The sequence below is a fragment of the Mytilus galloprovincialis genome, chromosome 14 (genome assembly GCF_965363235.1).
Source record: "Mytilus galloprovincialis chromosome 14, xbMytGall1.hap1.1, whole genome shotgun sequence".
In the NCBI taxonomy this organism is placed as follows: Eukaryota; Metazoa; Mollusca; class Bivalvia; order Mytilida; family Mytilidae; genus Mytilus; species Mytilus galloprovincialis.
The window spans coordinates 42,441,061-42,455,410 of NC_134851.1; the positions used below are offsets into that span (position 1 = coordinate 42,441,061).

Below are 14,350 nucleotides of genomic sequence, written 5' to 3' on the forward strand. Positions count from 1 at the left end.
GAACAATTTCTAATTGTCAAGGACGCATCAACATAAATAAACTCATCAAATATACTAGAACTAAATATACACGTCCAAATTAAAACGGTGAAACAAGCATAATTTTAACGACAACAAGTTGAGGATGATATAAGGTTGTCCTTTTAGCTTTCATTTCAACACTTGCTAAAAGCACGTAAAACTACAAAATACATAACATAAGCATTATTATTCTAGTTCTATTTAAGATATGTAGTGTAGAAGCACAAGCAGTTACAAGTAATGGTATATATATCCGATATGACTTACAATGTAAACAAAGAACGGTAAATATCTTTTAAAAGTTCATAAGCTACGTTTTATACACAAGGATTTTTTTAATTAAAGCAATTAAATATGGCAAAGTAATTTGCCAATGTTCAAATCACTTCATGTCACTAATCGGTTCGAGGGGATAACAGAAACTGAAAGAATTGCATTAGTTCTAAAAGGAGTTCGACATAGATACACTCAAAAGCGACTCATTTGAATGATATTTTTTGTATCTTCTGTATCTCTTTAACATAAAAAAAAAGAAGATGTGGTATGATTGCCAATGAGACAATGTACGTTTTATGTGATGATTTTACTGGATTACAAGAACCAGACGGTGAGAATTTTGAAAACTAAGGCCCAGAATATAATTTATATCGTGTATATATTTGCAATAGTCCTGACAAGCCATTACTTAAAATTTACAATTTTTTATCATAGGTTAAACCAAAGCGAGGTTATTACCCTTTATCTTTTTGAAATCCTAATTGTAATACACTACAAGATTTAAATTTCATATTTTGTTATACTAACACATTCAGCTACAACATTTTCCATTGAACAACACCTTAATTTATTTCGTTTTGCTACTCTAATATCATAATTATTATTGACAATACATAAAATACCATAATGAGATTAATCTTATATCAATAGGAGAGGAGGCCCCGTTTACAGCATGATTTTGCTACATGTATGGAAATTGACGTAGATCTTAGGCCCGATAACACAGTTATTTCGTAGTGCATTTTAGACAATAAATTAAGATTAAAAAAATCTGTTTGCATTTCGTGTTTGGGAAACAACTCTGTCAACGTATTAAGATGTCATAATTTTAGTGATATAAACCTGTAATACTTCAAATGTGTTACATCTGCAAAACTAGCACGTTATACGATAACAACTTATTTTATTATACTTCACGTATAAATGCCTTATTTTGATTGGCTAATACGATGGTGTTAATTTATTCTATCACATAGCTGAGCGGGTGACATTTTTTTAATGTCACCCTCTCGTCTAGACCAATTCAAAATGGATAATTTAAATGAAAATGGATTGAATTTACATCAAGTAGTTAAACACAATACCTAAGTTCTACGTTTTAGTTTAGATTTTATTATTTGAATATAAAAATTTAAAAAAAAATAAAACATCTTGCCTCACTTAACTTTTGATGTTTTTTCTAACACCCGTAACGTTGTTATGGACGTGACATCATACACAATACTTTTAAAATAAAATTAGAATTAAAAGGACATTCAGTATTATAAATCAAATAACATATAGCTGATAGGGTGATAGAGCAGATTAGTTCCTCTCGAAAAAAGCATTGTCAACCTTGGATTCTCAGCTACGTGCTATATATATAATGTTCTAATGGGACGAACTGTAAGTGGTAATTGTTTTTAATTGATTAGTTTAGTGTCGATATAATTTATCGTTTTAGCCATGCAAAAACTTACCAACTGTAAACAAACGTCAAGTACAGTTGCAATCAAAATGTTGCAACACTACATTGTGTAACGACCATTATAAAGGTAATTATAATTTTAATTTTGTCCATGAAATTAAAGCAATTGAATAGGCATAATAAAGTTACGATGCTGCCTTTTGACAGTAAAGCAATTTCGTATCATTTATCGACTAGAATCAATACAATGTAACCAGGTTGCAATCTATTATCATATTTGATTTTGTTACAAAAAGCAGGGCGGGGGATAAATGTATTACAAGATACGAATAGCTTGTCTAAACAAATGTCAATGGTGATTGAATTTCAGTCTTAACCGATAATATTGATCTGAACAGCATCAGAAAAGTTTGAACATTACATCATTTTTAGTCAAGATCGGGTTTTCAGTCAAGTTTCAGACATATCCACTGTGGTAGCGATTTAGTGTTGTTCAGACCATAATCTTGTAGTCAATTCAGTACTGCTAAATAGCATTTAAGAAAATGTAGTATAATTTTGATGGTTATATGTAAATAGCAGCTTCTGAGCAGTCTGAAGATACACTCAAAAGATCTTAGTTAACTGTAAGCGAAATGTCGAGACAGTGCATTATGTATCAGTCTGAAATATGACTGAATAGTGGTTAATTACTATTAATCGAAAATATTAAAATAAAATATTTTTTTGAGAGATGACTACATGACCAATGATACCAGTAACAGTGCCGAGCGATGCAGTGTGCTGTAAATTGAATGATAACGTGACTTTATCGTCCTTCCCTATGTCTGTATCACCCTGCTCGGTCGTTCCGTAATTCCCGTATCACGAATTTGAGACGAGAGCACGCGACGTCAAAATGTCAGCGGAGAAGTTCTCGGCGACGTCACAATGTCAGAGGAGACGTTTTCAAGCTTGCTTTCTTCAATCGTAATCTGTCTTAGAGCGGGGGAAAAGACTCTTGATATAGAAGTTTCTCAACATCTTACGAACGAAAGATAATTGACCTATAAACTTGACGTAACTTGTAACGAAAAATTTATTCAATATTTGATGGATATCGGCTTTGATCTTCTTTCCTTTGATATGTCTTTTTCATAAATTATATATACATTTTGGGTTTTGTAAAACCATGTTGAGTGGTAGACATATTTTAAAAATTAACTTGAAATATATATAATTTACGGTTTAATCAAAACAGTTGAAAATCTAATTGATCAATGAATTAAGGCGAAGAATATAAAATATTTAGACCCAGGACAACAATCGTACAAGAGATTTTGATAAACAAGACAATATCATTTCGAAATTTTAGTACATATATTTAGGAAAAAGGGCAAATATAGAATTTGAAATTATAGGGGATAGGAATCTTTTTAAATCTTATCAAGGATCAGACCAAGGAGTTTTTTTGCAAATATGAGGTAAAACTAATGTAAGCGTGAGCGCCCCTAGTTTTTAATTTTGAAAAAAAATAACATCTTCAGATCCAGCGTAACTTAGTCACCCCAACTCTAAAATCCAAATGATCACTCCTTGACTTAAAATGTTCATAACTGATTTATACTCTAGCTAAACTGACAAAATCTATAAGATAACTAAAGGGAAACATTGAAATAGATATTTGAAAAAAACAACAACCAAAAACAGTTAACTTTTTAAAGATGTTATGTAATGTATTCACGTGTTTGTTTTGTTTTTATGGCAGTTCTTGTTCTCTTTGTGTATGTTTAATTATCGTACAAATTTTTGTATATATAATTATTTTGTTCTTGTTTGTTTTCGTAGATTTTTTATGGGATCCTGTATAAGTTTTCTTTGGTTTTTTCTCCTTTTTTTTTTTCTTTTTACTTAAGGAATGGTATTTAAAGAAAATGTACCTTTAAAAGTTATATAACTACTATTTTTGTTACTGATGTAGCACTTATAAGTTGCATTTCTGTAAATATTGACAATGCAATTTACCATAGGAACTCCTTTTACGGCTAAAACTGTACCACTTTTACTATGAAGTTTTAAAAAAAATCTTATCCTAGAATTGAAAGTTCATATGCACCACAATTGTTTTCAAAGGTCAAAATATAGGGCTGTGCGGCATATTTTCAACGTTTATATGCCCTGAACTTCTCAGAGTTTAAACTTACACTAATTTTCTTAACTACCCCTACCTCGAATGAAAGGTTACCACAGATTTCAATGTAAACAATATGCACGTGTTTATTTACTGGTAACATTCCCAATTTCTGTCTCTGCGATATGGAACACAGACAGGATAACTGGGAACCAGTATGTAAACAAAATTATTTTTCTATGAATATTCAATTACTCCCCAAAAGAGGCGTGTTTTGAGAAACAGCTGTATTTACAAAGTGCAACCTATACAGACATTTATTCAAATAGAAAACTCTCTAAAATCAGTTTTTCTCACATTAATACTCATTTATCAGAATTAAAGTCTTAAAGAAATCACTGTGTATACTCTAAGTTTTTCTTTACTATACATTTGATACCCCCTCCCCTATTTCAATTTTTAAAGAATTTGAAAACAAGACTTGAATTATTGCAAGCTTACCCTATTGGCATATTTTCTTATAAAAAATGCCTAGAACCTGTTAAAAACTGTTTTGATAACATATTGAAAGCATATCAGAATATCATAAATGTAATGTTTAGCAGTCAATCATTACAACATTCAAGATTATATAAAGTATCCAATCCAGCCTCTATCTCCAGTCCACATCTTACTGTATGCCTATTTGTCAATTAAAGAACACATTTTCTGCCCCAAATGGTCAATTTAGAATTCTTGTCACAACAGTATCATCTGTAACCATATATCTGACACAATTTAGCTACTATATATACTAGAAGTGTTCAAACAAAGCCATATTTGCAATAGTTGTATGTATGCAGATACCAGTCTGAGATATAAATTAAAACATCTGATTTTTGCATAACTTCCAAGCATAGTTATTGTTTTCTATATCAAGAACTTTTAAATCATAAAATCATAGCATTTACAAGTTAAATTATTTGTTTTATGACCCAGGGGGTAGCCAATTTTTCTATGTTTTTTGCCCCTGGGGCCTCAAATTTTCTAAATCATTCTGCTGTTTCTAGCAATTTGGAATATTTAGTACATATTCAGGATAGAACATACTATTGTAAGTTTATTGAGATATTTTTGTTTTTCTAGTTTGTATTTATTATGCCGTGGTGACAAAAAAACAGATTTAGGTGTTGCGGCTTACTTTTGGGTTATCGAAAGGACACAAATACCCCATAAATAATATTCAGGAAGGATCTATGAGTTTCAATGAATGCGAAGAGTAAATATAAGCACTTCTTAACAATTTAACTTACAAATATGCAAATATTATGATTTAATTTTGTATCCAGGACTTTAAGTAAACTATGCATACTGTAAACTGTGAATTTATGCTGAGTCATCATATTTAAGGCCCAGGATTCTATCAATCTTCATTAAATATTTATAAAACTTCTTATTTGAGTTAATTTCTTTAAAATCTGTGAAAAAAAGCACATTTGGTTAAATTCTGAATGTTCCTCTTTTTCACCCTATATAGGTTGCATTTCTGTAAATATTGACAATGCAATTTCCTATAGGAACTCCTCTTACGGCTAGAGAAGTTCAGGGCTTACCAATGGATCTTCAATGCAGTAAGAAAATCCCGCAGCAGGAGTTGACCTCAGATGGCCCCCGAACAAACTTTGAATGTGTTCTTGTTCAGTGAAAATGGACGTCATACTATATTTACTCCAAAAAATATAAATGAACTTCAATTTAAAAAAAAACAATCTACACTAATCTAACAAAGGCTTCTGTCTTGATTAGTGTATTTATTAATTGATCCTTTGTTCTTACTTTTAACGTTCGTAAAATTTCTCATACGTGTGAATGACGATTTTTGCCAAATTTCAGAAAAATATAAAAGAGGGACGAAAGATACCAGAGGGACAGTCAAACTCATAAATCGAAACTAAACTGACAACCCCATGGCTAGAAATTAAAAAGACAAAAATAGACAAACAATAGTACACATGAAACATCATTGAAAACTAAATTTAGGGGCCAGCTGAAGGACGCCTCCAGGTGCGGGAATTTCACGTTACATTGAAGACCTGTTGGTGACCTTCTGCTGTTGTTTTTCTATGGTAGGGTTGTTGTCTCTTTGACACACTCCCAATTTCCATTCTCAATTTTAAAGAATAAGCAACACGAACCCCATATAAGAATTGTATTATAGATAATGAATTTGGACAACTAGAATAAACCTACAATACTAAATTATATCATAGAATGCAAATAACTCCTCCTGATTATTTATTACAAACAAGCAAGTTGATCTCCGAATTGATATGATATGATATCATGCTTATCACATAGATGAGACCCATTTTACAGTAAGTTGTCCTTTAGTTACCGAACAGAGAAAATTATTTATTTATTGGAAATAGTAAACAGTTTTTGTACTAATTTTAAAGAATTACACAATGATAAAACATGTGCCTAGCTGTTCACAAATGAGCATTTACTAACTTTTATGTACCTAGGAAATGATATTTTTCAGTGTTTAGATAAGACATCCAGGTAGAAAAAAAAATATATCAATGATATTTGATTATTATGAGATATGTTGTATTATTATACTTCACGTTAAAATGCCATATGTTGATTGGCTAATACGAGGGTTTTAATTTACTCTATCACATGGCTGAGTGGGTGACAATTATTTTGAATGTTACCCTCTCGGCTGGACCAATCAAAAACAGGTAATTTAAAGGACAATGAATTGAATTTAGATTTAGTTATTAAAGACAATGCCCTAAGTTCTACGTTTTGGCTCGGATTCTATATTCTGACTTTCAAATAAAAAAAATAAAACATCTTATACTGCACTCATTTTATTTGAGAAGTCAAAATGCGTTGACTGTATACTGCTATGTCATTTACAGTCACTAACCTGGTATCCCTTTTCCTCATGAATATTTGAAAAGTAGAGCCAGAACTATATTTACATATCCATGACGAACTCTTCAACCTGTCCTTGTTTCCAATGTACTATACAACGAAGCGTGGAACGACTCAAACTTATTTCTTTTACAATTGTTGGAAAAACATATTTCACCTGTTAATATATTTTTTACACCTATAAATCAATATGTGTAATGCTTATTGTTGATATTCTATTCCATACTGAAACGATTTCGTTCACCATCGATTTATTTCACATGTTATGAACATATCATCATGTTCATTGTGATATTTATTTCTCCGCCAGATATGAGGTCTATTAATAGGAGGATTTCCCCAAAAAATTTAAATCAAATAAATAACAACAATACAATAACAACAATTGAAAATATTTTTGTTCTTGATAGCCGATCTTTTTTCCTGTTTCGGGCCGACTCCTTTTATCGTTGATATGTCAAGTCAATGCATCATTATTGTCTATTTACTTCACTACTGTTGATTTTTCTAATACCCGTTACGTTGTTAAGTACGTGAAAATATTTTTAGATAAAATTCATTTGTAAAAGACAATAATGATGGGACATTCAGTATAATTAATTAAATAACACACAGCTGAGAGGGTGATAGAACAGATTGGTACCCCTCGAAAAAAGCATTGTCAACCTTGGCTTTTTTTTTTTTAAATTTGTATTTCAAAATAACTCTTTTTAATTATCTTTTATAAAAGTATACCCCCCGAAAAAAACTAACTTTTTTTATTTTAAACTATTACACTTAACTGCGGCCAAGGTAAGCACAAAGTAGTGCGACGTATCAGTCAAACACACTTTATTAGATAAACTCGTAAAGAAACGGTCATTTCCTTTGGTCAATTCAAACCTTCAACCTCATATCTGCGTTAATAGAACAAGCGTACTATAAAGTTGAATGGACTGATCAGTATTCACGTAGCCGGTAAAGGTTGTTATAACCTTCCATCGCCGTATTCACGTACATGATTATGTTCTTGATTATCCCATAGCCATTCTAGCTTTTAAAAACGTGCATGTAAAATTCATTGTTTTTATAGTTTTGTGCAATAGTAAAATTTTAAACTTTAAAAATCTTAACAGTTTTCACGTCGAAAAATTTAATTCCACTGTTTCCTCTCAGTTGGTTCTGGATTAAGAGGTCCACCATTTTATTTTGATTGGGGAGGGGGACTTCGAGGAAACATTTAGTTCTTTTTTTGAGTTGTAATCTCTGTCCTGTCTTTACATTTTCCCGTCTATTCAGTCCTGCCTTTTTATATTAGTTTTTTTTATGCCCCAACTACGATAGTAGAGGGGCATTATGTTTTCTGGTCTGTGCGTCCGTTCGTTCGTCCGTTCGTCCGTCTGTCCCGCTTCGGGTTAAAGTTTTTGGTCGAGGTAGTTTTTGATGAAGTTGAAGTCCAATCAACCTGAAACTTAGTATACAGGTTCCTTATGATATTATCTTTTTAATTTTAACACCAAATTAGAGTTTTGACCCCCAATTTCACGGTCCATTGAACATAGAAAATGATAGTGGGAGTGGGGCATCCGTGTACTGGGGACACATTCTTGTTTTACATAAATCACTATCCTGCCTTTTTTTTTTTGCCAAGTTGCTCATTCTGCCTTTTCATACCTTTTGCAAGTTTCTGGTATTCGATTAAGGATAGTGTGATTTTTTCTGATTCAGTTTACTTGATTTTGAAGAAAAATCCCGAAATTCTACACAAAAAATTCAGAACATGTAACCAACCATTCTTTGTGTAGAGAAAAATCGAGATGGCAAACCATAGCACAGTTCGTGGGAGGAAATGAACTTTATAAAGTCCAGTGGTATACTTCATGAATTTTATAATCAACTGTTTTACTATTCTCGGCTGAAAAACGAACGTAAATTATATGTTGTAAATATTTAAATAGTTACATAGAAAACAATAAGATTTTAAAAGCGTGTTTATTCATTAGATGTATTTATAAAACGGTGATTCCCTTCTTGTACATGCGTTTAGTTATCCTTAAATTCTTAATATTTCGTGTATCAGTTTATCATACATGTATGATATCATACATGTATGATTTTTATTTCATTTTAAATACGCATGCATACTACAGGTCACGTTTGCGGATAGTTTAACAATGTTAATCAAATCACTTTTCTTACGGTATGAAATTAAAAGATAAGTTTTCATCCAATTAAAATCAAATAGTATATTATTTATAGTGTTCCTTATAAAAGAGGGACGAAAGATACCAAAGGGACAGTCAAACTCATAAATCCAAAACAAACTGACAACGCCATGGCTAAAAATGAAAAAGACAAACAGAAAAACAATAGTACACACGACACAACATAGAAAACTCAAGAATAAACAACACGAACCCCACCAAAAACTAGGGGTGATCTCAGGTGCTCCGGAAGGGTTCGATATTTCTCACAAGTGTGTTTTTATTGTAGTTAGTTAATGTTATTTGTTTAGTTGCACACATGCAAAAGAAAATTACTGATGTAAACGTTTCCAATCCTTTTTACACCAACATGCCTTCACTGAATTCATTTGACCATATCCAACTATAGCAGTCATCACGTGACTTTGACGACGTCACACCTCACCCGTATGAAGCCCAAGAAAAGTGTATAGAAATGCACAGGGGCTTTCAAGAATCGACAGAATAACGTTCTTTAAGTTCATGATACATGTACAGACAGTGTGGGACTATATAGTAATTCCTCATATATTAAGAAATATATTTATGCCTTTTGAAATAGTTTAAATTTTGGTCTCCTCCCTTCCAAATGCTTTTGAAAATTTGTCTTGTTGTCTCGATAAGTTCACACTGTTAATCACCCAACTCCAATACATATTGGATTTTCTGTCGTGTTAAACCTAGAATTGCGATTTAAACAAAACAGATGGAATAATTGTGGGAATATGTGCTTATTACTATATTCATAAATATTTGAAATATCGTATATGCAATAGTTTAATTTTTTATTATGTCCCTTCCAAATTGATTTGAAAATCAGTCATTTTCAGAAAATTTGGTATTATTTTTCAAGATGGCGACCTCATTGACAGCGTGGGTCGACTTGGTAAAATATATTTTGTAAGATTGTTCCATTGAAAATCAAATAACCGTTGGATGCTCGCGTTTTCAGTCATTGTCTTACCTTAAAACAGCATATAATCCAACATTGGTTCCTTTTGATAAAGCTGTTACATGCTGTTTATTTTATAAAATTTTGAAGAAAAAAATGGCGACCAAATAATTTTCAAACGTGGACGATGTTCGACACTTATTTTGTACATGCACATAATTCAATTTAATTTCACTGTTTACATTGCAATTAAATATGACATGTGATAGTCTCTATAATGATAGCCAAGGGCATAGCTAGATAAAGGAGATACTAATTAAGTCATAACATCAACGTGATCAAAGATCGAAAATAAACATGGCACCTAATCACGATGTAAGTTTTGACAATACCTAGATAATAAATAATAATAATACCAATGTAGATTAATTAGTGTTCTCGATGCAATTTATTACGATATTATTTTATATTTATAAAAAAAAACCTCGAATGGATATTAAATAACCAAGGTGAAATAGATTTATTGTTTAATTTTCTTTAAATCATTCATCGGGTAAACAGTAAATTTTACATAATCCTAATTAAACCAGTAACATGCAGAGTTATCACACGTAATTATGACTGGAATAGTTGCATGTGCAATAGCTTAGCTACTGTGCAACGTTCTGTGTGTTCGTTTTAAAGCATGAAAACACTAAAAGAGGAATGTGCAGCCCATCATAAATGATTGTAATGGATCAGTATTATAAGTAACTACGACATTGAAAGAAATTAAAAGTGGTTCCTTAATCATCCGTATAAAAGCGGCACATGTATTTTATTTTATCCGTATATTTTTCATAATACGGTTCAAGATAATTGTGTTGCTGCAGTATAATATTTCGACACCACTATTTGAAATTCCCAAAACATTTATTTAATTCTTTTGACTAAAATAAACTATACAAATCCTTGTTTTTACGTTCGAAGTAACATAGTACATTCCGTATCAGTCACCTGTGTTAATTCACGTTCACATTACGATTGTTGTTGTATTTGAATCTTTCGGCCAATGAAATGAGACGTTATACAAGATGTGTGTTTGTGATAAGCCAGAATGTTATCAATGAACTATCAAACGCTAAACTTGATTGCATTTCAGTGTATATCAGTTTAACAGATGAATGTGATTTTGGTTAAGCTTCTTTTTGTAGAAGCAATTTCAGGGGAAATAAATCTTAATTTACAACCGTTCGTTGCAACGGTTACTTGTAACGGTTTGTTGAAAGCACAAACGAGTACACGCAATAGTGTTTGATATGAATAGGAAACATATCAACATGAAAGTTATACCAAGTTGTAGCTTAACTTCGTCTAAATACGTTTAATAATGATTCATGAAACATACATTGACATTAAGGGCATATATAAATCAATTTCAAAAGATTAATGACGGCTCCCAGTTCGGATACGGATGGTACCGTAGCAAATTGGGAAACCTCTTATAGAACGATAAACAGATAATTAAGGTTTCTTCGTATAGCTATCGTAAAATAGCAGATACTCGACACAATGTGATTTTGTTTAACTCATCTGCTGCGCCCACTAAGCCAAATAGGTTCACATTGTGGCTCACGGGTGTTATTTTACGATATCAATGTGTAGAAAACTCGATAATCTATACTTAGTGCACACAATAAGCCTCCAATAAACAACACTTACATATTTAAGATCAATAACCTTGCTATCTAAAGATTACGTCTAATTGTCGTTATAAATGAGGTACTAAATTATAAAATTGTTCACATCTCGCAAATCTTATAGGACGATACAAGTCAAGGTAACACATACAACCTGGGTCTTTTAATTTGTGTCTTAGAGTAGTCATGATAATTCTGTTTTACAGATGAAGATCACACAAACCATATTGTTCGACCAGCAACCTTTACATGCCGTAAGTACACTGCAGCATACATCATATTTATAGTTTATTTCAAACCAAAAGCAATACATGCAGTTTATAGGCATATCATACATATTTACTTGTATATCACAGAAGGTTATAAATATAATCGGAGACTACATAGTATAAATTTTTCAAAGGATTGTCATGAAAATTTCATATGTGTGGCGTATTTCAAATATTTTCTTGAATTAGACAATTCCGATTCATGTTTTGTTGACAATAACTTGCAGACTTATTACAACAAAAACAGTTCTTATCAGACATTAATATGTTTAGAAAGAAGAAAAATTTTCAAAATACAAATATTATATATCATCTTACTGGAAAATGCTAGTGATTGCATATATAAACTAATCATATCGAAAATTTACCGAAAGCGTAATTAACAGGAAACAGAATTTGAAAAAAAAACAATTAAATGCAAATTTTAAATCTAGAATTTCAAATTGATTTCTTGACAGTATAATAAAACAGTTTTTTCTTGAATTAACTCTTTATGTTAGTTTAAACACTGTTGTAACCAGAATATGTTTCTTTTTTAAATTTTTATTTCAGCTCCAATTGCAACTACATTCGCACCCACTCTGAAAACTACTATGGTAACCACTACTATACCTACAACTTCTACCACATCTACTACACCTACTACACATACTTCAACAACAAAAACTACTACCACTGCTACGTCTATAACGGCTCAAACGACTTCACATGCTACAGGTATTTAAGTGATATATATAATAACATATATATGGATTCATATTATTATTATTTTTATTATCTTTACATAGTATGGCTGTTTGGGTTACCGAAGTATCAATATAAAAGAATTATAAGCGACTTGCAACAACTGGAAGGTTTAATCAGAAAAACACGAGTCATAAGTCAGGAGTATGACATTCGTTTTTCATTTCTTCCGTTTGTTGATAACGTTTGTTTTTGTTAGTTTTTTTTTTAATTTTTAGATTGGAGCCAAGTATTTTTGTTTACGTTTTTTTTTTTATTTACCTTGTTTTTTTTAATTTTTGATATGGCAAAATTGAAAAAAAAACGAATATTTTACCAGCCTGTGAATATGAACTTCCAATGCAATTTCAATGCAAGAGCCGTGTCAACCTTCTTGTGCAAAATGCTTTTCAGTCTTTGAAAGTTCAAAATAGTACTGTCTAATTCATGAGACTTACTCATGTATAAATTATGATCTGAATTAACACGTTGACATTACAAACATAACATCTCTGTTAAACGTCGTAGAATATCGTCTGGAACTCATTGCAACGTAAAACAGTGTGGTAAAGGCTAACAAGCATACTCATAAAATGATGCAACAACAACAACAACACGAAACAAATATTATAATTATTATTGGATTAATTCGTTACTTTCGTTGCAATAACTACAAAGGTTTCGTATGTGATTAAAATACCACTCTATTACTATTTCCTCGTGTCATTTCTGACCAGACCCGATGTTGAAAATGACGACACGAAACTCGAAAATATTGGGCTTTGCAGTTACTCGTGGACCTGATATAATATTCCAGAGTTTCTATTGATATTTTGGAAAATTTGTTTTACTGCTGTAACTGAATATTAATATATATATGGATATAAATTTCAGCTGCATAAAGTCAAGAACCAACCAAAATATCCATAATAACTGCATATAGACATGGTAAAAAATACATATCTAGTCATATTGAATTACCATGTAAAATCTTTTTTTATTTATTTCTATAAAAAAATTAATACAATGAAACTATCGAAGCTTTGTTAGCATTTGTATTTAAAATTCTTTTGAAATGAATAATTTGCTTCATGTAGATTTGCATAAAATTGTTAGGCATCAATGTATTAAAAAAAGCCTGACAAGTATTGCATTTGTATCTTGCAGGTCAATGTAGAGACAAGCCAGGTACCGGTATTAGCTGTGCAGAACTTATGTCTATCAGTGGGTTTTGTACTTCGCTAATCGCTGATAAATACTGTGCCGAATCATGTAATCATTGTACAAAGACCGGCCTTATTATGACGCCTGATCCAGTAAAAACCGGTCATATTCTGACGACTGATCCGGTAATAGCCGGTAATTTTCTGACGCCTGATCCTAAAACCATTTTTGGAAAAAAATGATGATTCATATGAAATTTTAGTAAATAAAAAGTCTTGTTTTTCGTTTGGCTTTTGAATGTTCTGAGACCAAAAATTGTTCTTCTATCACGTCACTCCTTACTAACATGTGTATTTTTATATTAATGATTTGACAGTCGCATCACAGTCATAGATACAATCGATTATATTCAGTTTTTAAAAAAAATTATAGCATTATCTTATGTCATGACAACATCAAAAATGCTGTAAAAAAATTCAAACATGAGTTTGGTCCTCTACTGACCTTTGAATTGTGAAATGCATGCTTTGCACACCAGTCCTTTAAATCGGAGCAAAAGTTGTACTCCGGGCTCATTTTTTCTTTTGCAAGAATCTATAATTATCCATCTTATCTATATAACATATTGAACGAATTGGGATATATAAACACCTTTAGAGAAGAT

At 31.3% G+C, this 14,350-nt stretch overlaps 1 protein-coding gene across 1 annotated transcript in view; it reads left to right on the plus strand.

The window, feature by feature from the left end:
• The window catches only part of LOC143058446 (uncharacterized), a 34,537-nt gene extending 20,568 nt beyond the window's left edge, over positions 1–13,969 (plus strand). Inside the window, exons 7-11 of the mRNA XM_076231938.1 lie at positions 228–305; positions 1,742–1,832; positions 11,737–11,784; positions 12,352–12,516; positions 13,690–13,969. Coding sequence (XP_076088053.1) covers positions 228–305; positions 1,742–1,832; positions 11,737–11,784; positions 12,352–12,516; positions 13,690–13,928 — 621 coding nt within the window. The 3' untranslated portion in view covers positions 13,929–13,969. The remainder of the gene's footprint in view (positions 1–227; positions 306–1,741; positions 1,833–11,736; positions 11,785–12,351; positions 12,517–13,689) is intronic.
• Positions 13,970–14,350: the final 381 nt, after the last annotated feature.